The sequence below is a fragment of the Stenella coeruleoalba genome (assembly GCF_951394435.1).
Source record: "Stenella coeruleoalba genome assembly, chromosome: 1".
NCBI lineage: Eukaryota > Metazoa > Chordata > Mammalia > Artiodactyla > Delphinidae > Stenella > Stenella coeruleoalba.
Genome location: NC_137169.1, coordinates 95,588,622 through 95,612,583, shown reverse-complemented (window position 1 = coordinate 95,612,583; position 23,962 = coordinate 95,588,622). Strand labels below are relative to the sequence as shown.

At 50.4% G+C, this 23,962-nt stretch overlaps 2 protein-coding genes and 1 long non-coding RNA gene across 6 annotated transcripts; 2 read left to right on the top strand and 1 right to left on the bottom strand.

The window, feature by feature from the left end:
• Window positions 1–109: 109 nt before the first annotated feature.
• On the top strand, window positions 110–11,273 carry MYBPHL (myosin binding protein H like). The gene is given in 10 exon segments (XM_079902523.1): window positions 110–626; window positions 629–742; window positions 8,873–8,961; window positions 9,514–9,714; window positions 9,922–10,000; window positions 10,003–10,055; window positions 10,194–10,353; window positions 10,431–10,486; window positions 10,490–10,591; window positions 10,928–11,273. Coding segments are annotated over 10 exon segments (1,152 nt in total). The 5' UTR covers window positions 110–598; the 3' UTR covers window positions 11,198–11,273.
• On the bottom strand, window positions 1,026–15,699 carry LOC307176439. Its single transcript, XR_013824761.1, has 4 exons — window positions 15,655–15,699; window positions 15,519–15,556; window positions 15,272–15,380; window positions 1,026–1,092 (listed from the first exon to the last, which is right to left on the bottom strand). It is a non-coding gene; the product is annotated as an uncharacterized lncRNA (long non-coding RNA).
• A 542-nt stretch (window positions 15,700–16,241) lies between these two features.
• On the top strand, window positions 16,242–23,821 carry PSRC1 (proline and serine rich coiled-coil 1). Of its 4 annotated transcripts, none has more exons than XM_079902483.1 (8): window positions 16,242–16,997; window positions 17,381–17,440; window positions 17,532–17,589; window positions 18,029–18,470; window positions 18,830–18,944; window positions 19,035–19,283; window positions 19,607–19,700; window positions 23,441–23,821. In XM_079902483.1, exons 1-8 carry the CDS (start codon window positions 16,772–16,774, stop codon window positions 23,685–23,687), a joined length of 1,491 nt encoding a protein of 496 aa, XP_079758609.1. In that variant the 5' UTR covers window positions 16,242–16,771; the 3' UTR covers window positions 23,688–23,821. The 4 variants fall into 4 exon arrangements, with proteins under 4 accessions (XP_079758609.1, XP_079758611.1, XP_079758612.1 ...); XM_079902485.1 differs by lacking the exon at window positions 23,441–23,821 and adding an exon at window positions 19,865–20,004; XM_079902486.1 differs by lacking the exon at window positions 18,830–18,944 and having other exon boundaries at window positions 23,441–23,644.
• The last annotated feature ends 141 nt before the right edge of the window (window positions 23,822–23,962 follow it).

Genomic DNA, 23,962 nt, shown 5'->3' with positions numbered 1-23,962 from the left:
GGGGGGTCTGGCTCCAGTGTGCAGACCCTGCCCTGCACTGCCACGGGGGGAGTGGAGAGGATGGGGTCGCCCCCATAAAGGCTGAGCTGGCGAGACTTTACAACTCAGCGAATGTGGGAGCAGAGAGGGAGAGACCACCTAAAGGTGTGCCTGTGAATCAGCTAATCCTGGGGCCCCTTCCTTGGACCTCGACACCCTTGGATGAGCTGGAGGTCAGGAGCCGAGATGTCACCCAATCCTCCTGCCAGAAGCCAGAGGCCCCATTTGGATGGTCTGGGTGGGGAGGGGCTGTTTGAAAAGCTCGAGCGCTCCCCTCCCTCCCTGGTGTTGTGAGAGAGGTGTCGGTTCTCTCTCCCAAGATAACAGGACTACCGGGTCCTCCTCCTGCAGCTATTCTGGGCTGCGGTCCGCTCCCCACTCTTCCCCTGGCCCCTGCTTCAGCCGTCTGGGAGTAGCTGGGTGGGAACAGGCCAGCCCTGTTACATAACCCTGTGGCTCGGACCCTGGGGAGGCCGGGCTGGCGAGCAGGTGCTCAGCCCCTCCCTCGCCACCAACAGTGAAAATCTTTCTCTGGAGCCCAGCCTTGGGGTGGCCCAGCATGGAGGCAGCCACAGCTCTGGAGGTGGCCTCGGATCCACACTGAAAGTGAAAGAAGCCAGCCTAGCGGATGCTGACGGAGCCCAGGCTTCACCTCGGCGGGGGGCCGTCAGCCCCATTCCCCAGCTCCTGCCCCCCACAGAAGGTGATCCATGGGGATGGGAAGTGAGCGGTGGGAGTTGGGAGGATGCGCTACCGCCCTGACTGCACCTCCATAGGTTTTGCGGATCTAAATGGTTTCACGGGATTGGTACTTAGGATGGGGAAGCATCCATTGGAGCCCCCACCCCCTTCCTTGGTGGATTCTAGCTTGCTGCTCAAATGTCTCTGCTGGGTCTTTGCTTTTTACCTGAAAAGTCAGTGAATGATGTTTGTGGCAATTTACAGTGACTGATAATGATAGGTTTGTATTTTTACCTTTAAAATACGTCTGTCACAGGGACCTGATATACCAACGCCAGTCAGGAAGGGAATGAGGGGTGAGATGGTGTCCATCTGGATTTGGAGAAGAAAGAAACAAAAAGCTTAGAGCCACCGGGAGGCTAAGTGGTGAACAGTATGTGACGCTCCGCTTCGCCCATGGTAGAGCCGTGGGTCCTCCACCTACCCTACCTACATCTCCACTGGCTCCCACGGGAAACCCTAGCCTATTTGAGCCTGAGCTCCACGGAAGCAGAGACCGTCCGGAAGAAGAATTTGGCTGCCTCTCTGTGGTCTCTGTGAGCCTCTCAACATAAAGGCATTTTCGAACTAGGAGGTGGTGGGTGCCCCTTCCAGCCCCAGAGTTCCCTGCCAGCAGCCCTGCTGCCCAGCCCCCAGACTGCCCCTGGCTGAGGCCTTTGTAGCTAACAGCTCTGTGACATTTACCCTGGGTGGCTCCCACTGCACCTGGCTCAGCCGACAGAAGTGGAAGACGGGAGCCTGGCTCTTCCCCTCTCCTGCGAGGTAATCGGCGGAAGCAACTACGGGGGCTGCACGAAACATTTAAGACAGTTCCCTGCACAAAGTCCCCACTTCTGGCCCCTTGGAGTCTTGAGTGCAGAGGATGCAAAGACCACAAACGAGACACCGTGGAATCCCTGGGTAAGGAGAGGTAAGAAAAGAAGACAGCATCTAGACTCAATTCCCAGGGCCACCTCCAGCAGCTCCGTGACCTTGGCCAAGTCAATGGACTGCTCAGTTTCAATTTCCTCTCTGTAAAATGGTGAGTAATAGTATCGACCTGGTAAGGTAGTCGAAAGGATTGTTGAGATAATCCGAAGTGCCTTGGAAGAGGCCAAACAAAGATACGAATAGATAATAAATTATTTCCAAGTCAGGGATAAAGACTGAGTTCTCCCTGCAAATAGGGTTGTGGAGGGAAAGTTTGCTGCCTCTTATCATCCTGATGGAAGATGCTGGGTCTTCAGAAGCTATTTGTATGTCAGGGGCAGAGAGCCGACCAAGTTTGCCCCACTGAAAAACAGGTAAAGAGAGCAGAAGTTATTGGGAACATACTAGGCTGGAATGGTCTTGAGGCAGAGAATCAGTTTCTTCCCGAAAAGGCCCAGGGAATAAGTCACAGGCAGAGGGAGAATGAGAGCCAGGACTGCTGACTCTCTGACCACTGGTCTCCACAAAATCCTGGGGGAGGGTGCTCATCCCTTCCACACTCCTCCCTCCTGACGGCCCCTGGCCACAGCCCCCAAGTGCGGCCTGAAGGGCCCTGATCTTGTGTGTGGCCTCAGGGCCACCAGCACCCAGTGACTCAACCCACCTACATGCCAGAGGTCACTAGCAGCAAGGACTCCTTGTGACATTGTGCAAAGTGTTTGCATCTGTTATCCAGTTGGGAAAAGAAGACATGAGTTCAAACCCTAGCTCTGTCCTGTGACCCAAGGCAAGTCAATCCACCCCTCTGGCTTCTATTTTCTCATCTGTAAATTGAGAGGTTGAACTAAATCAGAGCTCTTAACCCTTTGGTGGATATGGATCCCTAGGAAAATCTGATGAAAGCTGTGGATTCTTGCTCCAAGAAAAATACTCAACAAAGTTCAGGGAGTTCAGAGCATCACTGAAGCCTAGCCAGAGGTCTTCAGGGGGGTGCTATGGTGCTGGACTAGATGGCCCCAAGTTCCCTGTGAGCACCAAGGACTTTTCCTTCCTCTTAACGCCTCCTCTTCCTTATGGGGAGCTCTATGGGACATAGAAGGGCACAGTGGCTAGCATGTGAGTACACATGAAATAGAGCAGGCATCAAAATGTTTGTGACATTAAAATGAACTGCAACTGGCCGACACGGAGCTTTTAGTCAAGAAAGACTGCTCCATGGCTAAAGAAGCAGAAGTAGGTGTTTGGCATTGGGAAACCATCCTCTGTCACTCTCAGCACTGCACAGAGGCACTGTGTCCTGGAGGCAACGCTGGGCAGGGGCCAGAGGAGAGCTTCCGAAAGAGTGAGAGATATGGGACAGACTGCACCCTGACACGGAGAAGACGGGACTCTGAGACCCAGTAGGAGGGCCCGTCTGCTGATCTCAGCTCGATTGCTTCCAACTGACCCTGTGTCCTCTTTCAGCCTGGACTGTTCTGTGTCTTCCAGGCTTGGGAAGCTGAATCCCTAGCCTTGAAGTGACCATCCTTCCTTCCTCCCTCCCACCCTCCCACTGTCCCTTCTTATCCTCTTTCCTCCTTCTACAAATATTTACTTTGTGTCTATTATGTGTCAGGCACTGTTACAAAAATGCACAAAATAGGCAAAAATAACTTCCCTTGTGGAGATTACATTCTATGTAAGGAGATAGATAATAAATAGGCAAATAAAATATATAAAATATCAGAAAGTGAAAACTGCTATGCTGAAAAGTAAAGCAGAGAAAGAGGAGGGTATAAAGTGCTGGGGTGGGAAGTGTACTTGCTGTTTCAAGCAGGATATTCAGTGAAAGTCTTGTTAATAAGGTCATCTGAGCAGCAACCTAAAGGAGACCCGAGAACAATGCATGCAGATATTGAGAGTGAAGGTTTTCCACAGACAGAACAGTAAGTGCAAAGGCCCTGAGGCAGGAGTGTGCATTATGGATTGGGGCCACTGTGGCTGTAGCAGAGTGAGGGAGAGAATAGCAGGTTTGGGGTCAAAGAGGTAGCAGGACCATTGTGAACACTGGTTCAACCCTGAGACAGATGGGCAGCCAGCGCAGGGTTTTAGGTGAGATCTGGCATGATCAGGTGTAGGTTTTAAGACTTTTCTGGCTGCTGAGTTAAGAATAGGCTATAGGCAGGCTTTAGACACTAGCAAGATTGTCAACTGAGAATAAGGATTCAGGAAAAGGTATGGAAGTTTTAGAAGAGGGTGTACAACAGTCACCCAGGAGAACAGGAGATTGAGTGAATTAGGGAAGTCTGGCAGATCTGCCAGGGTCCATTTGGAGGCAATGGCCATCAATTTAAAGTCAGCATAGTTTTGTAATATTTTTCCCCAGTCGTGTTTGGCTGTGTGGATGCAGACACTGAGGGGGTGTATTTAACTGGGGCTGGGTATTGCTAGGAAGTGGAAAAGGATTAGGGCTTTGAGTGGGTATGCAAGGGAGTGAGTCTAACGATGACCATGGAATCTAATTTGGGTGGGAAAGAAAGTGGTAACATGGAGGGGTGATGGAGAGTGAAGGGGTGGGAAGATAATGGATCAGAGGTCTCAGTGGGCTGAAGGATCACTGCTGGCAGAGCTTTAGAGGGAGGGAGCTGAAGGGATAGAGACTGTTCATTAGGTTATGCGACCTCAGAATTTAAGGCTCAAATACAATAGATGTTTATTCCTTACTAGCAAAACAACTAAAAGCAAGCGTTCCTACTCAGCAGATAGTTCTCCAGCACTAATTCAGGGACCCGGGCCTCTTCCATCTTGTGGCTCCGCCATGCCTTAGGGCCCCGTGATCGCCTGCATGCAGCTAGCAGATGGGAAATAGAAAACTCATTCATTAAAAGCCTCGACTCAGAAGTGATTCTCATCACTTCCACTCACATTTCACTGGCAAGAACTAGTCTCACTGTCATACAGCAAGTGGGGCCGCTCCTTCTCAGAGATCCCTATACTATGGAAGAGATAATATGTACAAATTGTTGTGAGCAATTAGCCATCCCTGTCATGGAGGTGGTGCTGAGAGAGTGGGACGCTTGAAATTCAGATTCTATAGTGGCTATAGTTATTGGTCTAGACAATGACCAAAGGAACCATGGGCTGAAGCAGGGGAGGACAAACTCATTGGAGGAGTGGCAGGCAAGGCTGGGAGCGGCCCTGCAGGGACTGGAAGTCTGGGTGTTGAAATGAGCAGGAATCATGACTGGAGAAATGTTGGAGAAAGTGACACTGAGCCAGGGCTACCGTCATCAGCGTGAGGGGGAGACTGCCACAAGGGGAGAGGGTGATGGAGTCTTTTCCTCAGAGAAGTATTGCCTATTTCTATGTCCTTTTATTTTTTCTGATCTTAGTTTCATGGCCTTCAAGGAAGTGACACTCTTGTCCTTCACAAGGTTTTTAGGGTTATTTTTTTGAAGTCACCACATTTCTTTCCCACCACACTCCTCCAGACAAGTTTCTGATAAGGTCAAGTCCACACCCTATGCATCTGCTAATGCTTCTGTAAGAAATGCTGGTATTTTTTGGATCCTGGAAATCTCTGGGGTTTTTTGGGAGCCATAGCTTGCCTTGTGCATTTGCCCTCTTTTGGTAACCGTTCACTCACACAGGCCTGTGCATGTGTGTGCACACATGCACACGAACTCACAGTCTTGCACACTCACACACGCACACACTCCTCCACTATTTCAATGTGTCTATCTTGTTCCTTCATTCTCTGGGCCATAATTAATACCATCAATCTGAACTACACAGTCCTTAGGGAATCGCTGGCAGAAAGTCTTTAGCCATGTGAAACCAAGTTATGAGAGGATGGGAACAATTATTTCCCATGAGCAGAGAATAAGGAAATGGGCATAAACCTCAGCAGGATGAAATTCGGTAGAATTAGGAAGGATTTTCTAATGAAGAGAAGTCGAGATCTCTGGACTTTAAGTAGTTTCCTCTCCACTCCTTTTTAAGACAGTATTCTGTCTGAGAGAAATTCAGTGCTGAGAGCAACACAGCTCAGAAGCCAAGGGCTCTCAAAGGACTTTTCAAAATGTCTTTTACCTGAGACTCTATGAAGGGAGAAAATCTCATAGACAAACTGTGGCTGTCTCAGACCTGGTCTTAGAAACCCGAGGTTCTGCTTTAGGGCTGTAACCTTTGGTTCACATCCCTCCTGGCATATGAAGAGGAGAAAGACCTTGGGCGTCAGGGAAAGCCATGTTTCTCCAAGGTCAGTACAATTAACACCTCGCTTGACTGTGGATGTGTGAAAAGAGATGTCCCAGATGAGCCCTCCTATTAACACTCTTAGCAAGGGGTCAGATTGCTCTTGTTTGCTGGGCAGATTCAAGGCCTGGGGTGCTCTGGGGAAGAGCTTGCTGCAGCCCAGGCACCTGGAGCTGTCACACACTGTCACCTCCCATATTTTGTCAGCGGCTTTAGCCTTAGGCCCATCCTCTGCCCTCCCACTGGGGCTGGGAGACTGCTGAGAGCAGAATCCTCGCCTACTAGTCCTCAGACTTAGAACATTCCAAATAGTAACTTAAGTTTGTCCCCTACTGATTCACCATCTTGTCAGGGAATCCCACTTCTAAGCAAAGAACTGGCCCGGGAGCCCTCCAGGGAGGAAGAATCCACCATCCTGGCTGTCAGCCTTTCTCCTCTGTCTCTGCCCCCTGCTGGCATCCCCTCTGGATCTCAGGGCCATTCTGCTCATCCTCCTCCTAATTCCCCCATCTTAGCTTACGTTCCACATAAACTTATTTCTTTCCTTTTTCTCCTTAGTTCAAGTGAAACAATGCTAACCTTTTCCAAGATACTTTTCTAGGAAAGACTAAGTGGGAACAAATACTATATACATCAGCATGCACCTACCTATAGAAGCCCCCTTCCTACCTGAGGTGTAAGCAGAGCAGGGCTCAACTGGCACCTCTTCCAGGCGTGACAGCCTGGGTTCCTTTCCTCACATCAGCCTTTTTAATCCTTGAGTGTGGCCCCCTGCCTTCCCTTCTTGGCCTCTTCTCTCCAGGGGCAAGATCACTGCAGGAGCCCTGACTGTGGTGCCCAGTCCCAGGTGGACACTGAAGGGCAGGTAAGTGGACAGATATGCTGTCATGCTCAGAGAACAGGTCCTTCAGACACACGTTCCTAGATGGTGCCAGCACGACTTCACAACCGGCCGTGAGGTCAACAGCAAAGCTGTTTCTCTCTCCCAGCCCTTTCCTTCCAGTCTTCTCCTTGCTCTGGGTGCTCACCAAGGTCCTTCCTAACTCAGAGGTTCTGTAGGCAGCGCAAGGGACAGCAGAGCCGGCTTCTCCTCAGCCCTCTCCCCGGCAAGCGTGAAGGGTTAGGTCCCCACTCAGCAGTGGGGAACCAAGCCCAACAAGATGAAGTTTTGACCCTCCTTTTCAATTGCCGCCCTCTTTTTGCAGAAAACCCTGAAGTCATATCCGCCTGTTCTCAACTCCTTGGTCGCTTGCCAAGATGGCCACAGGAAAGGAACACATCACACAACACTTCTTCTGTTCTTCATGCCCCGCCTCCACCCAAACTGCCAAAGTCGAACAGAGGGCAGCCGAGCAGGGTCATTCAGCTGCCTGGGTTCCGAGCTGAGTCCTTGCTGAGGCCTCAGGCCCTGGGCCGTACGGGCAGGACAGCGCTTAGAGCACTGGAGGCCCTGTACCACACAGTTCCCACTTCTGTCAGGGTAGAGGGGTGAGGCGCAGCCTAAGACAGCACAACCCAGGTTAAAACGTAAGCCACACGGTAAAAAAGGAAACTAGGCAAATAAAATGGACAGCATGCACTGAATATTTCTGTCTATCTTCATCCACAAAGCCCAAGTTATCTCAAGATGCTAATCAGGGCGGACTATGGAAGTTCCTGGTCTCTAAACAACGATCTACAAACTGAGGTGTAGGAAGAGCTTTGTAGACCCTTCGTTTGATTTATTTTCAATTTCACCATTCAAATTCTGCATTATGTAATGTACATTTTAAACAGTTCTATTTGTAAATAAACATACATACATTAGGGTGAATGTTCAGGGATGTATTTACAGGGAAATGTGTGTTATCAAAAAGTTTGGAATCGCTATCAAGCTGTTTGCCACAGTTGTGTGCTGGGGTGGAGTTCTTCCAACTGATAGGAATGAAGGAGCGGGGAGGCTGGGGAGTTGGTGGGAACTGAGACTGTCACACCCCCTGTAAGACTACAGCAGCGGGGGACTGTCTCTGCCTGAGAAAGGAGGAAGCAGTAGCACCAGAAGCCTGGAAAATGGAGTAGATTTCAGCTAGGACCCGAAAGGAACCCAGGTGGGATGTTTGCACTTCCTCAGCCAAGGCTGCCGGAGGCATCCTGAGAGGAACTTACACCTGGTCATTCCCCAAACTTACACTCAGCACTTTCCTGAGCATCTCCTGTCTTCATCCTGGAAGCCAATAAACATAATCTAATCTCTCTTCTCACTGGAACACGCCTGGAAGATCAAGGGGGAGTAAGCAGTGGACCTAATCTGTCCCAGATTCTGACTGTACAAAGTGATCCTCCACAGACTGGAAGACACTGTGCAGGCCCCTGAACAGGGCAGCCCTGCAGAGAAGGGACCAGACGCCAGCTCCCTCTGCAGTGACATCAGTGCTGTCCTGGTGGGGCCAGGGTGTTGACTCTGCCTGCAGAATATAAAGCTTTCTCCTCGGGGTCTGGCACCGAACTGGGGAGCGGGGCGGACACTTGGGGGTCAGGATTGACATTGAAAGTGGCCTTGAAAAAAGGAGTGTTGCTGAGGACAAATGTAGAAAAGGAGTGGAAAGACAGACCACTCGGACTGGACTGGTCTGTGCACAAACAAAAAAGAAATCTCAGTTGATGAAAAGTCGATGGTGGAGAGTTACCAATTAAAAGAAGTAGGTGTCAGGCTCGCGCTTCAGTGCTCTTTCTGCTGAGACTAACTCTCTCTACAGGATCCCACAGCTGGTTGCTTATCCCTAAATCCCAGTGAGACAATGGGAGCTATCTTCCCATTCCCCGAGAGAGGGCTTAATTTGCTCAGTGTTGCCTGGGTCACCTGGCCATGGAGCACAGCTAAATGCAGCATCCACTTACACTTCCTCTAAACTCTCCTCTTCCCCCCAGGGAGGCTCACCACCCCGTTCTCTCTCTTTCCATCACTCAGAGCACCCCAAGATCTGGCTACCTCAGGCCCAGAGGCAGACCTACATCCAGAAGGTTGGAGACACTCTGAATCTACTAATCCCGTTCCAGGTGATCATGACAGCCCCACGCTGGGTCCATGACTGGAGCCAGGCCAGGGTTTTGATTTGGAAACAAAAAACAAGAGTCCTGCTAGCAGTGGGACAGTCGTCCTAGCCTTGAATGGAAGGGGCATGTCACCGAGTGTGAGGCCAAACAGCCCTTCCATCAGCACTCCTGCGGGTGTTGGGGTCAGGTCAGGTTGGGCATGCCCAGGTGATGATGTAAGGCTAATCCATGCCCTTCAGTCAGCAGGGGTCTGGGAGCGCTCAGTTTGGAGGGCTCTCAGGAGTTTGGGCAGCTAATTTTAGTCCCAGCTGCCCTGAGTGTCCATGACCTAGACTCTCAGAGGCGGGGAGACTCAAAGCCATCCCCCTTTCCCATGATCCTGAGGCTGTTGCTGAGAGATGGAAGTCCGCTGGGACAGTCCACCAACCTCTCACTCAAGGAATTTGCAGCTGCGAGTCAAGTCACCACGTGGACCTGGTGGATCTGACCCCTGTTGCAGCCGGGAGGGGCAAAAGGCCTCTCGGGGCAGCTCACAGCCTTCTCCCCATTTCTCAGGGCAAACCCCAACCTCAAGCCATGTGCACGCATGACGGCTGTGCCTTGGACGCCAGTCATGTGAGCATGCGGAATGGGGAGCGGGACTCCAACCTCTTCATCCGAGAGGCCCAGTGTGCTGACTTGGGTCACTACCAGCTCCATGTGCAGCTGGGCGGGCTGGAGGCCACCGCCACCACTGACACCCTGGTGATCGGTACAGTGGGGGGAATGGGAGACGACGTGGTCCTTGGGGGCTCCCACCCCAGCCTGAAGAGGAATCAGCACAGAGAGCCGGGGAAGCGGGGCTGTGGGACGCAGTGGTGGGTGAAGGGAGGGGTGGCTGAGCAGAAGCGGAGGGGCCCCTCCTGGTAATGTCCTGGCATGTGAGGCGTGCCATGCCCGCTGCCATGCTTGGCCCTTTCAAAGAGGCCAGGCTCTCCTCAGAGTATCAAGTTGGTGGATGTCTGGGGCTCCAGCGCTACCCTGGAGTGGACTCTGCCCCAAGACACGGGAACACACTCCTGGGATACGTGGTGCAAAAGGCTGACACCAAATCTGGGGTGAGGCCCAGCTGGGATGGAGGGAGGGAGGAACAGCACATTCTGGAATGGGACTCTGGTAGTTCCACGCACTAGGCTGGGGTGGAGTGAGCTGCCAAAACAGGGGTCTCATTCCGGGCATCTTCCGGGGCCCCACAGCTGTGGCTCACGGTGCTGGAGCGCTATCACCGCGCCAGCCGCACAGTCTCCGACCTCATCGTCGGCAACTCCTATGCATTTCAAGTCTTTGCTGAGAACCAGTGTGGGCTCAGCCAGACAGCCTCTGTCACTGCCGACCCGGCCCACATCCAGAAAGCAGGTAAAGCACTGAGACTCAGAGCCAGGAAGAGTTAAGGAGAAAGAGTTGAAGACGGATGGGGCTCTCAGGCACTACAGCAAGGCCCTTCTTGGTCCCCTCGGCTACTGTTTACAAGACTGAGGGGTTTGTCCAGTGAGATTTCTCAGAAGCCCCGAAGTTCACCCAGCCTCTGGCAGACTGCACTACAGTCATTGGCTGTGACACCCAGCTCTTCTGCTGCATCCATGCCTCCCCCAAGGTGAGCAAGGAGGTCTGTGGGTGGCTGTGCTGCTTTCTGCTTCTGCTCTAACCTTAGCTGTGTCGAAGAACATTCTAACCAAAACATTTGCTCCCGTCACCATCATCTGCCTGTTCCACAGCACATTACGTAGGAACACTCAGGGCACTGGTGTCCAAGACAGGCTGATGTGGATAATGTTTCCAGTTTTGCTTTTAGTGTTTGTTCCTCATATATGAAGATGTCACTTAATGACCTGCTGGCAATTGGGCATGAGATTCAAAGCTGTCTCTCTGGCAGGGGGGCTGGAGTCCTGTTGGCTGCTCCTGACTCACCCCCCTCATCTTTATCTTCCAGCCAAAGATCATCTGGCTAAAGAACAAGATGGATATCCAAGGCAACCCCAAGTACAGAGCCCTCACTCACCTGGGAATCTGCTCCCTAGAAATCCACAAGCCTGGCCCCTTTGACGGGGGCATCTACATCTGCAAGGCTGTTAACCCCCTGGGGGAGGCGTCAGTAGACTGTCGGGTGGATGTGAAAGGTAAGGGCAGAACTCGCACCTTAAGGTGCAATCACCTCCTCTCTCCACAGGTGGGAAAGTCGAGGGCAGAGACACAAGCCTAGATGGAGAAGGGCTCGGGTTGCTTCCCCTTCAGGCCTTCTCATCACTGTCATCATCAGGATGTATTTTAGGAGCCATTTTTATCATCCATTCCTCATTTCTCTCCATCATAATTCTGTAATATAGGAAGAATCACTATTTCCACTTTGCAAAGGAGAAACCTAAAGCACAGGGAGGTGATTGATCAGTTTACCTGCGATTTCCAGTGCTGGTTAATTGAGGAGTTGGCACTATGGTGGAAAAGAGGCCAAGTCTGCTGGACCTTACCCAGATCATTTTTCATTAAACTATACAATCTGACTCAATCCAGGAAAGCTGTAGCTTTTTATTGGGCTTTTAAACAAACCAGAGGACTTTCGTCTCTAGTTGGTTAAATGGGAATATTGCACATCCTCTCTACCGCTTTTAAAGTATTCATTCATTTATCCATTCCTGTCCCCTTGCTCAGATTGCCATCATTGCATTTAGAATATTGTTTTATAATTATCTATTTACTGATCTGTTTCCCCATAAACTGTGAGCACTGTGAGGGCAGGGACCATCTTATTCACCTTGTCCCCCAGTGTCCAGCCCAGTTTCTGGTACACAGTGGGCACTTTCTAAGCATGTGCAGCATGACTCAGGAATGAATGGGCCATTACATGTCCTATTCTTCCCTCCGCATAGACTCTTAATTAGCACCATGGACTCCCCCCAAACCTGGAAGTATATCCCTTCTCGATGCTCTGAAAGGTTTCCCAGAGATTGCTGAGATGTTAAAACGGAGAGATGTCAACACAGAGAGATGTCTGAATTTTGCAGCTCCTAATTGAGGCACGCTAAGCAGACATGGGCAACTCTGAGGAAGGTAAGGAGAGGTACAGGGGATCTGAATGGAGTATTTCATGTTTATGGCTAGTGTTGCTGAGTCTGAGACAGATATATATTCCTGAGCCTTTCAACCATACACTCACTGGCAACCACTTTTCTTTTAACGACTTTTTTTCTTGTAAGTGAATACTATCATCCCTGTGGAGGGAATTTACCATAGATGAGGTCTACTTTTGTCACATCCTCTATGTATCTGTACTCCTCAAGTTGATGACAGGAATTAAACCTAGCGGCCCTCTGAAAAAGAGTGATAGCATCTACCTAATTGTAAGGGGGTTTTGTGGGAGGGAGTGAGCAGGTGCTGTAAGAAAAGGTGTCAAAGAAAACAATCAGGAGTGGAGGATGGCCGAGGTCACCACCACCACCACATGGCAGAAAAAGAGAGAGGAAGGTGTTCCCATCAATTAAGTGTTTCTACCTCAGTATCTTAAGCATGGTGAAAACCAGATGAGCTTGCTTCCTTTTTACTTTGAAGGTTTTGGATTCCTTCCCTTCCAAGAGAAGAAAACCACTGTTATCATTATATGTCAACAATAATTGAACATGTGGGGAATGTGGTCCCAAGCAGCACGTTACTGGCAAAGGGCAACTCAGACCGTCATTTAGAATTTGATAACTCCTTCAGACTCTAAATCACTCACAGCAGAAATGTTGTGTACAAACTGATGAGTGGGGTGAAAAGGAAGCTCATGAGAGAATTAAAGAGAACTGGTTCCCAACATCTCCTCTGACTTGCAGCTCCTGGTCAATGAAACCCAAGAATTAATTCCATCCCAGAAGCCATTTATTTAAGCCTCTTACTGATCTTTAGCAAATGAAAACCTTGAGGGATGCATTAAAAGTACAAGCTTCTGGGCTTCCCTGGTGGTGCAGTGGTTGAGAGTCCGCCTGCCAATGCAGGGGACACGGGTTCGTGCCCCAGTCCAGGAAGATCCCACATGCTGCGGAGCGGCCGGTCCTGTGAGCTATGGCCGCTGAGCCTGAGCCTGCGCGTCCGGAGCCTGTGCTTCGGAATGGGAGAGGCCACAACAGTGAGAGGCCCGCGTACCAAAAAAAAAAAAAAAAATAGTACAAGCTTCTCAGGAGATCTCTCTCTGCCAGCTGGCTTGCACAGCCAGTTCTCTCGCCATCCCTCAATTCCTTCTCTGCATTAAGGTTAAGGTTAAGGTTAATGTCATGTTGTGTTGGTGTTATCCTTGTTACTCTTAGTGCCCTTTTCCATTTCTCCTGGTCAGTGCCAGCAACGAAGCAGGGTAAATACAGAATTCAGAGCACAGGACCCAGGGACCATGAAAGGAGGTCACCTCAGCAGCCTGGATGAGCTCTCACTGTTTGCCGTTATGGCCACAACATACCCTCTCTTTTCTGTGCCTCCAGGAAGCCTGTGGAGAGACTGTGTTCTTAAGGAGCTCCAGCATAGTGTCTGTTTGGACTAATCTAAATAAAGGTGTGGATCCTCGCTGCATAAGTGTCCATCTGTTTGAGCCTTTCTATATAGAAAACCATTGAGAAAATTGGAATCCTTTAGCCAGACTGTATGGAATCTGCGGGCCCCCAGACTCCTCTTTCTCTTCCCATAACTACATTCTCTTCCACAGAGGTGCCTAACACTGTCCTTTTCTCTAGACAGTCTATGACAACTCTATACAGTATTAGGTGCTCAAAGGGGGATGCTCAAGATGACCTGCTCTCTTCCTCTCTGTGCTTTCCAGTATAAGTTGGAAAACAGGATTCACATCTATCACAGAGACACAGACAGCAGGACACATAAATACACACAGAGCTAATTAAAGACAGAGCACTAAGATGTGAGGGCCGGGAGATAGTGAAGAAACCAGTGCAGAGTCTCATTAAGCCCTGGGGAAAGAATAAAAGTGATGTGCTCTTGCTTACATGTTTTCATTTCTATAACAAATAAGATACTGAAGGCATTCTGTGATGGAATCTGCAAAAGATAGCAACAATTCCTTCCATCCTGGAATGGTCATGGTGCTCTTTCCACCAAGAGTTGGAGTCTTTTTCTCCCCCCTTGAATTTGGCTGACCATGTGCCCTGCTTTGACCAAAAGAATGTAGTGGAGGTGATGCTATGCCAGTTGAGAGTCTACTAGTCTCTGCTTTTGCTTTTGGAAGTCAGTTCCCATGTAAAGCATCTCAGGATAGATTACTGAATTATGGGAGGCCACGTGGAGGACAACCAAGCATCCCAGCTGACAGCCAGCATCACAGCCCTAGACATGTGTGGCTACCTTGGACCTCTCAACCCTAGTCAAACCCAATCTACTCCTCACGTAGAGACAGGCTGTCCTTGCACAGCTCTGCCCAAACTGTAAAATCATGAGCAGATGAATAGTTGCTGTTGTTTCAAACCACTGAATATTGGGTGGTTTGTTGCACAATAATACATAACTGAAACAGCTTTCTACGCATCAGGCATTATCTCTTTTAATCTTCATTTTACAAATGAGTTAGTTGAAGCTTATAAATTGCTCCAAGTTATGTAGCTGGAAAGTAGAAGTTCTAAGATTTGAATCAGGTCTGTTTGAATTCAAGTCTTCCCTATTTCCTCTTATCTCTTTCACCCAGGGACCCTCACTGTTTCGGTCTGGGTTGGAATCATGGGTTTAAGAAAGAAAAAAATTCTAGGAGGCAGTAAATATAAGGCAAGGTTTTGAGGAGGAAGTGGATATGTTTTGGCTGAGTGTGAAGAAGAGCTTTTCTGTTCAGACCAAAGGCCTATTTTCAGTTGAGGCCAAGTATCTATTCCAGTCTTTCTCAACTGGAGTTCTATGAGAAAGTCCCAATGCCCCAAGGCATTCATTGTATGTCATAAATTAACTTCTTCCTATGCATCAAGAATGTTACTAGTTATGTAGCATCCTTGGGAAAACTGAGAAAATAGTCAAACAAATCATTTGTAGAGTCTAAGGCACTAGCGGAACCCCGGCTGAGAATGTTGAGAGGGCCATTAGGGAGCAGGGGCCAGAGTCCCGAGACAGCCGGTCACGTACACAGTGACCAAGAGGCTTCCCGGCATTCAAGGAGAACTGCACTGGAATCCTTAAGTTTATCATTTATGCACTCAACACTATGCTCAAAGTACCTTCTCAACTAAGGCTTACCATGTGCCTGGGAGGGGGTATACTTTCTTCATTAATTCATTTCTTCATAATTTACCCCAAATCTTTAACTCTTATTCATACATACCATTTTGGAGTTGAGCTGAGGGGGACACGTTATTTCCCAGATTAGGTGCCTTACGCTGAGTGAAGAATTCTTGTGCCTGAAATCTATATTTTCTGGCTTTGTTGTCATTCTGATGGAAGAGAAAGCAGGTCCATTGCTTTTTTTCTTCAACAGCTTTCAAAATCATAATTTGGTGACAGAAAATTGGAGATGAGTTTCCTTAGAAGAAACTAACTTCCAACTTGCTAAAACTGCCTCTTCCGCTTACCTGAAGGTGGGTGAAGAACTTCCCTACTCAGGCTGCTCCTAGGGGAAGACAGAATGCAGTTAATTAACAGCTTCTTTCCCTCTGATCTCCACTACCTGCCTGAAGAGAGAGAAGCTACTGGCTCTGGTTTTCTTACCTCCAAAGAATTTGAAAACTGCAAGCAACTAAAATTCCACTGTCACCAGGAAACCTACGGAAAAAGAGGCAATCCTCTTCTCTCAGCTTTTCCTCACACAAGCTTGCAAGTTCTGGGTCTCCCCACCCTCTCCCTTATCACACCACTAAATTCCAAGCCTCCTTTGCTCCCTGTGGCATTTATTACTGTAACATCTCACTCCTGCCAACCTCACCACCTCAACTTCACAACTAAAAACTCGGAAGTAAACAAAAAGCCTATAAACCGCCAAAATAATGGTCATAAACTCTGGGGACTAAAAGCTTAGGCTCTTTGTTTACGGGAAAGCTCTTCAACCATTCTTTTTGGGACTTTTAACTTAAAAATTTTAGAATATTTCTGAGAAGACTGGTGGCTCAGTCTATTCACAGGCAACCCTTGGAAACAACAAAGAAAATCCCTAATAAGTAGGCTTAAGTTTTTTGCACCACAGCTTTTAATTTAGAGGAAGGCACACGGTATAAAACTTGATGTTCATAACTATCCTCCTAACCATGTACTGCGACGGTCACGATCCTCTTAGATAAGCGAGGGGTCAAACATAAGCTCAGAGAGGTCAAAGATACTCAATATACTTGTCAACAGAGGAGCCACGGTTGAATCTGAACCCAAATCTCCTTGTCTGAAAAGCCCATAGTTTTCTTCACACCTTGGATGCCTCAGGTTCCGAATGTTCTCGCCTAAAAAGCCGATGGAAGATGTACGTCTTAGAGAACCTCAATATACCTAAAATATAAATGTTTAGTTGCTTCCGTGAATACACCTGAGGGATCAGGCTAACACTGCGCTTCCGAATGGAGTGAGCCAAGTGAGCCCTATAAAACGAATTTCCTCAGGCAGAGCGTTAGTTCTAGGGCCGACCGCCGCAAGGGGCGTCAAAGCTCAGCTCTGCCTCGCACGAGAAGGAGGGGGCGGAGAAGAGGGGGACGGCAGGTCGCGAAACTCTCACTCATTGGCCCGTTCCCTCGCGCGTCGCCGCGAGGTCCCGCCCCTCGCAGGCCCGGCTCCGGGAGGGAAGCCGAACAAGGTCTCCCGGGCAAGCAAGGGCGCTCGCGGCCTCCTCGCCTCAGCCCTCCAAATGAAGCCTTTCTTGGAACGGCTTTCCACTCGGCCCCCACCTGCGGACTTCCGGCCGGCTACCCTTCCACCGCCCCGCCCCACAAGGGCGGAGGATGCTGGCCTTCACCAATCATTGAGCGCGTGTGGTAGGAGTGGGTGGGGCCTGAGAGATTCGAAAGGAGCCCCGCCCCCTCGGAGCGGGTTCCCTGGACAAGGTTGTGGGAGGAAAACACCTTCCGCGGGAGGTGAGGCGAGTCGGAAAGTGAAAACTGAGGGTGGCGTGGAGGTGTGGTGTGGGCGTGGTGCCGCGGAGAGTAGAAAGGTGGCTTGGGGAGAGGAAGAACCCGGAGGGTGATGTTGGGGAGGAGGATGGGGCGCGTAGACCGCCCCAGCGAGAAGAGGTCGGGTCGCAGTGGGGCGGGGGCCAATGTCCGGAAGGAGATGGGAGGATGGGGCATCTGTCGGCACTTGCTCCGGAGGTAAGAGTACCTCAGTTACAGGGGCAGGTGCTGCTGCTGGGACGCCTGCTTTACCTCCATAGTGACTCCCAGCCCCTGGCTTTTACCGAGTCTAGCTGGGAGGCCTTGGGCAGGATGGAGACCTGAGGAAAGGTATATTTTCTCTCCAGCTCCGGGGTCTAAGCTGACTTTTGCTCCTGCTGGCTGGAACATGGAAGATTTAGAAGAAGGTAAGGAAACGCTGGAGGGAAGAATGAGGCCCTGTGATTGAGAGCCGTGTTAGGGACCAAAGGCTGGCATTCCTTCTCTCCTCCCCTACAGATGTAAAGTTTATAGCAGATGAGACCTTGGACTTTGGGGGGCTGTCACCATCTGACAGGTAGTAGACTCTTTATCCTACTTACCTTCTTCCAACAATGGTTGTCTCTAACACCTTACTGCTGAATTATTGGCCTTAGGTCTGGATTGGTAATTTAGCAAGGTTGGGTGCACTGGGGCTTCTGGGTGGCTGGTTGACTTCGCCCCCTATGACACTACTGGGAAAGGGGAGAAGGGATAAGCTGGAACGAGATTTCAGGGTGTTAAGAAGAAGGGTAAGTGGATTTGCTTCATGTACATCCTGGCATAATTCCCAATGTCAGTAAGTGCTGAAGGCCTCCTAGAACTGGCTGTCTCATCACTTAGATCTCACAGCCAGCACGGGTATCAGGGTTTGGGGTTGTGTTCCTAGCTCTGTAGTGGGGGTTTTGCCCAGTCTCCCTTGTAGTCTCCTGCTCTCTTCCATGTGGGCATGGTGCCTGATTTGTTTTCTTTCTCAGTCGAGAGGAAGAAGATACAGCAGTGTCGGTGACTCCGGAGAAACCCCTCCGACGAGGTCTCTCCCATCGAAGTGACCCAAATGCAGTGGCCCCCGCCCCCCAGAGTCTGAGGCTCAGTTTAGGCCCCCTCAGCCCAGAGAAGCTGGAAGAAATCCTCAGTGAAGCCAACCGGCTGGCAGCTCATCTGGAACAGTGTGCCCTGCAGGAGCGGGAGAACACCGGTGAGGGCCCGGGGCCTCGAAGGGTGAAGCCCAGCCCTCGGCGGGAGACCTTTGTGCTCAAGGACAGTCCTGTCCGAGACCTGCTGCCCACCGTGAGCTCTTTGTCTCGGAGCACTCCCTCCCCAAGCAGCCTGACACCCCGACTCCGGAGCAGCGATAGGAAGGTGTCAGTCAGGGCTCTTCGAGCAACATCTGGAAAGAGGCCCTCCAGCATGAAGAGGGTGAGTGTAGAGGGTTTGGGTTAGATGTGTGCCCCCGACACTGTGCCTGACTCAGTGCAGGCATAGAGCAGTTTCCTTGTTGGTAAAATAGAGATAGTCAAATTCTACCTCATAGGACTGTTGGAATTAAACGAGGTACCATAAGCAAAGCACTTACCACCGCGTCTGTGCGTGAGCTCTATAATGCTTATGGTCCGCTCTCAATAAATGGCATTGGTGATGATGATGATGATGTTGGCAGCTAACTTCTGCTCTTCCTCACTGGGATCTAGGCAGCTCTCCACCTCTGTCCCTTAATCAGCCAGCAGAACAGATTCTTTTTCCATTCTAGTCCTTTTTTTCCCCTCTTTGTGCTTCAGGAGTCGCCCACTTGCAATCTGTTCCCTGCATCCAAAAGCCCAGCATCTTCTCCTCTTGCCCGATCAACTCCTCCAGTCCGGGGGAAAGCCGGGCCCAGTGGGAGAGCAACAGCAAGTGAGAAGACCTGGGCAGCAAAGCTGTGGGTGAGTGGGAGGAGGGAGGATGTGGAGCTGACCCTAAAATTCCTCTGCTTCTCTCCACCAGGCCCACCTACCTCTGTCAGACCAGTCTTGGCTCCACAGCCTTCTACCAGCAACTCTCAGCGCCTGTCTCGGCCACAGGGAGCAGCTGCTAAACCTTCCAGTCGACTGCCTGTTCCGTCAGCCATTCCCAGGCCTGCCAGCAGGATGCCACTCACCAGCCGGAGTGTACCATCCAGCAAAGGTGCCCTTCCTCCAGATTCCCTGCCAGCTCGGAAAGGACTTCCAAGACCAAGTGCCGCAGGGCACAGAGGTGAGAAGAATGGCCATAAGGATAAGAAATCAGGAGGAAGAATACCTACCCCTGCCCAGCATGAACGCACCCTCCCAGAGTTGGTAGCAGTGACTTTCTCCACCCTCATTACAGCTCTGTTTGAAGATGGGAAGGCTGAGTTAAGGAGAGAATGTGGGCCTGGGCAGAGTTTGAGCCTCAGTTTTCAAATACCATATGTTTTTTATCTTGGGTGGGAAGAAAGGCACTAATCCCAAACTCACTCTACCTTCATCCAGTATTTCTTTTTGAGAAGGTCACTTGAACCTTCTGCTAACTCATGTCTTTCGTTAACACCCATCAAGTTCCTGTTTCTCAGCGACCAAATCTTCCCATCCCTGGTGCCGGTCGCAGCAATCTGCAGCCCCCCAGGAAAGTTGCAGTCCCAGGACCTACCAGGTAAGACAGGTTGAGATGCTGTCTCTTTCTCCCTTGATGGGGATGACAAGGGGAGCCTGGAGGGGCAGGGAGTCCCATTTCTTCCTGAACTTGAACTCAGCTGGTGACAAATGGGCTTGTGAAAGAAGGGCTATTTAAAGCAGTTCCTTCTTCTGTCTCTTTAGGTAAAGAGATCAGGACAGCAAGCAAGAATTCAGTAGCAAACTACTATAGTCACTGCCTGGACTCACCTCTGTATTCAGCTTCCCAAACTCTCTCCTTGGAGGCAGGCCTGACTCCAGCAGATTCTGGCCCAGGGACAGAAGGAAGAGCTGCCACCATGGCTGGTGCCCCAGGAGTAGAGACCATGGGAGATAGGGTGGATTCGGGTTGAGCTGGAGGGGAATCAAACTCTCAGTTGAAACAAGATAGGAAAAAGAGGTTGCCTCCCAGTGGTGAAGTTAAACAGGAAATAAGAAATGCTCGAAAGTGGTTTGTCCTCATCCACCCCCATTCTTGTGTCTAGCTCCACAGAGTTTGATTTTCATCCCAGGCTTTGGTTCGATGGACATTTACATGTGAATGGCCTCTGTAGCTAACCTCCGTGCTCTCCAAGGAGCAGTCCTCCTGAATAACATCCTCTGCTGGACTCAGGCCTGTTTGGAGAGGCAGAGGCAGGCATCTGGTCTCCAGAACTTGTTTCCTGTGGATTCTATGACTCCTAACAGGCCAGTTTATGATGAGCTTACTCCATTGGTCTGCATTTTTCTAAAATAAAATGAGTATATTTTTATATTCTGAATACATGTGGAAGTAAATCCTGCTCCAATGTCTAACAAATTTAGAGTAAACTCCTGTGTAATTCCAATGAGGGAGCCAGGATGGGCTTCCCAGGCAGGGGTCTGAATAGGCCTTAGGCCCTTGAGATTCCAGCTAATCAGGCTATGACTAGCCCCCTTGTTGGCATTCGATGGGAACAGGCTGCCTTTTTCTAGGCATTTCCAGGCTTCATATGTTATTAGAAGGTCCAGATCAACTTAAGTAGAGTTTATTTACTTATTTTTTTGCGGTATGCGGGCCTCTCACTGCTTGTGGCCTCTCCCGTTGCGGAGCACAGGCTATGGACGCGCAGTCTCAGCGGCCATGGCTCACGGGCCAGCCACTCCACGGCATGTGGGATCTTCCCAGACCGGGGCATGAACCTGTGTCGCCTGCATCGGCAGGCAGACTCTCAACCACTGCGCCCCCGGGGAAGCCCTAAGTAGAGTTTAATTCACAGTATGAGAGGCTATCAAACCAGGGTCTTGGTAAATTATTATTTATATTCTAAACGTGCATGTCCTTTCCTGGCAAGAGAATGGATACTCCTAGGAATTCAGCATCTTATCTGCTGTACTTATGGGATGAGGGGGCCCTCGGGTGGGTACCCTGGTGTTCAGGTTTGCTGATTGCCTCAGGCAGAAGATGCCTGAGCACCTTGTTATGTTCTGCCTTACGTCTTTAGAATTGTTGGTGTTCTCCTCTTCTTACCCCTACTAGACTTGAGGGCTGGCGCCAGGATTTATAAACCTCTGCAGTGCCTAGTGTTGTGATTTGTATGTGGTGGAGAGCTCTATTCATTTATTGAAAAAATATTTGAGTGCAAGATGGGGGGGGGTGTTTGTTAAATGAATGACAAAAGATTCATTTAACAGATTAACTAGGGGGTCTCCCTTTTCTCACAGCCTTCGATTCTTGGAAATGCCAGAACCAGCCCAATTCCTTATGAGTTTTGAGAGGACTTTTCCTCCTTGGAGGCCAGGCCCTGACTTAAGAAAGTCAGGCAACTGGGCCAAGGGAATGAGTTCCAGCTCGTGCCCCGCCCCGCCAGGTTTACATGCCGATAGGCCCCCTTCTGAGGCACTAAAAGGCCCTTCCCCTGTTCCTGGGCCAGGCCCCCACCCTGGGGCTTTCTTCTTTTTATAGCTGATCTTAAGGTTCATTTAACACATTCACCTATATCGCAGTGACAGCTGCCTACACTTTCACCTTTCCCTGAGCCTCTGGGATTCCAAGCATTGAGTTGGGGGAGGGTGTGTGGAGACAGACACTGAGTGTCTGGCTCTGGAGAACATTTGGCAGGGGCAGGAAGACCTCGGGTGCGTCTCCCAACTGCGTCCTGCACTGGTGTCTGACAGAAGCAAGCCCAGACACATGCTTAGGTGTGGCCAGCAGATGGCATGTTCGTGTGGCCTGCGTGTGAGCCAGGCCCCGGTGGGTCCTCAGAGGCAAAACAAGCAGCAGACCCGCGTGCTATTGCCACCTGGTGGCCGAAGAGGACAAGGCAAGGCGTGTTCCTTTCGCCCTCTAAGTCAGTCTAGGGTTTCGTTAACTGCCCCTCCAATCCCACTGCAGATCTGTTTAAGCAACGTTCAGGAGGCAGCATCTGCGGGGGAGGAGGCCTGCCTGCCACGGCTGCCCTTCTAGCTCACTACCTGCTTACTTCCTTCCGTTTGGGTCGAGCTTTCTGTCTTTTCTCTTTATGCACTCTATCTTCACCCCCCTCCCCAGTAGCACCAGGGAAGGAAGCCAGGGTTTCTTGGTCTCTTACTATGCACTGTGAACTGTTCTAAGCACTAACATATGTCAACTCATTTAATTCTCATAAAAGCTCAGTTAGGCACAAACCATTATCATTCTCATTTTGCAGGCAGGGAAACTAAGGCTGAGAGAGATTAAGTCACTCAGTCTGGTTCCGGGGTTTGTGTTCTTAACAACTCCCCTCTATGGCCCCCATGTGAACTCCCTATCTAGTTTGTTGGACAGACCTTCGAAAAACACAAAACTTGGGAACAGAAGTAATGTGGCAGAGCACACAGCTGGCTAGAGTATGAGTAGTTGCTTCATTTCCGATGGGGAAAAACACGAGACCGCCCAGAGGAATGAAGTTAGGATGTACCTAGTCACTGGGCACCTTTCAATTCCCACCAGCCTCTCAGCCCTCCCTGCCTCCTGAATTCTGCTCCCAGGACGGGACTCAGTACTGAGGCTATTTGGGGGACACTGCTGGGGGTGTCGAGAGGATATCTGAGTCCCCTGACCTGGCCCTTCCAGGGCCCTGCCTGCTCGTGTTTTCCAGCGACCAGGCCTCCCCGCGCTGGAAGGAGAGGGCCCCACACAGGAGGAAAGGATGACAGCGCTCAGCCCGCAGAGAACTAGTTTTATTCAGTGGCATGGAGAACTGAAAAAACAAAGCACAAAATGCTACCATATTTACAGTTACAATCAAACTGTACAATCAGATGGTTAGTATCAAGTTAGCATCCAGCATCTTTGTATTTTTTTTAAGTCAAGTCATCAGTAGTAAAAACCAGTTAAGTTTTTAACCCTTTACAGGAATTGCTGAGGGGAGAGGCCAGGGAAAGAATCCATGGCAGAAAAGCCAGAGACCAGCCTTACAAATGAGAAATAGGAACACTTTTTCTACGCATAGCCTCTTTTTCTAGCCACCTGCTCCAGAGGAAAATGGGTGACAAGTCTGGAATACATGCTCAGCATAAATGGTGACTCAGATGATGAACAGCAGTTGGCAAAACTGAGGAGGGAGGGAGAGGTGGGGAGATGACAGCCTGGAGCAAGGGGAAGGGCCTGAGGCCCCCTCGCCAGGACTGCTGGGTACACACCCCACCTGACTGATGGCCACATCAGACCCCCTGGGACTGGACCCATCCCAACACAAAAAGCAAATAAATAAAAAATATATATTAACTCTCTCTTCGCAGGGAGCTGGGTGGTGAGGGGGAGAAAGAGGAACAGGGACCTGGTCCTTCGAAGAAGAGAGCCAATTCCAAGAAGGGGATAAAAATAGAACATGTCTCAGAGGCCACAGCAGGTCAGTGGGGTTTGTCTGGTCTCAGAGGAGGACGAGTGGACCCTGGAACCCAGACTGGAAACCTGGGCTGGAGACAGCACGGGGCAACCGTGCCAGCCCCATCTGTCCTCTTCCTCCCTGTCCCACCCACACAATAGCAAAGAAGCTCAACTTAACACATGACTGGCCTTCCCCAGCACGGGGCGGGCAGGGAAATGAAGCACTTTTGGGTCCTCGAACTGAGCAAACACCTGGGCTGCAGTGCACGGCCAGAGTCCAGGGAAAGGAGAGGGGCTGGGGTGGCCCGGCCGCCACCCAGGGGCATGGGTTCCCTTCAGAATGTGTTCATGCAGCATTTGGGGGTCTGGGGGCGCTGAGTCCTTCTGCCCCCTCTCCGGACAGGGCTTTTTCAGTTCCTGGAAGGGGCGGCACA

What these genes read in the sequence shown, in the direction of transcription:
- PSRC1 (XM_079902483.1), top strand. Translation starts at nt 16,772, where the DNA reads ATGAAGCCTTTCTTGGAACGGCTTTCCACTCGGCCCCCACCTGCGGAC. An exon ending in CATGGAAGATTTAGAAGAAG is followed by an intron (nt 17,441 to 17,531) that starts GTAAGGAAACGC and finishes CCTCCCCTACAG; the next exon opens with ATGTAAAGTTTATAGCAGAT. An exon ending in GGGCTGTCACCATCTGACAG is followed by an intron (nt 17,590 to 18,028) that starts GTAGTAGACTCT and finishes TTTCTTTCTCAG; the next exon opens with TCGAGAGGAAGAAGATACAG.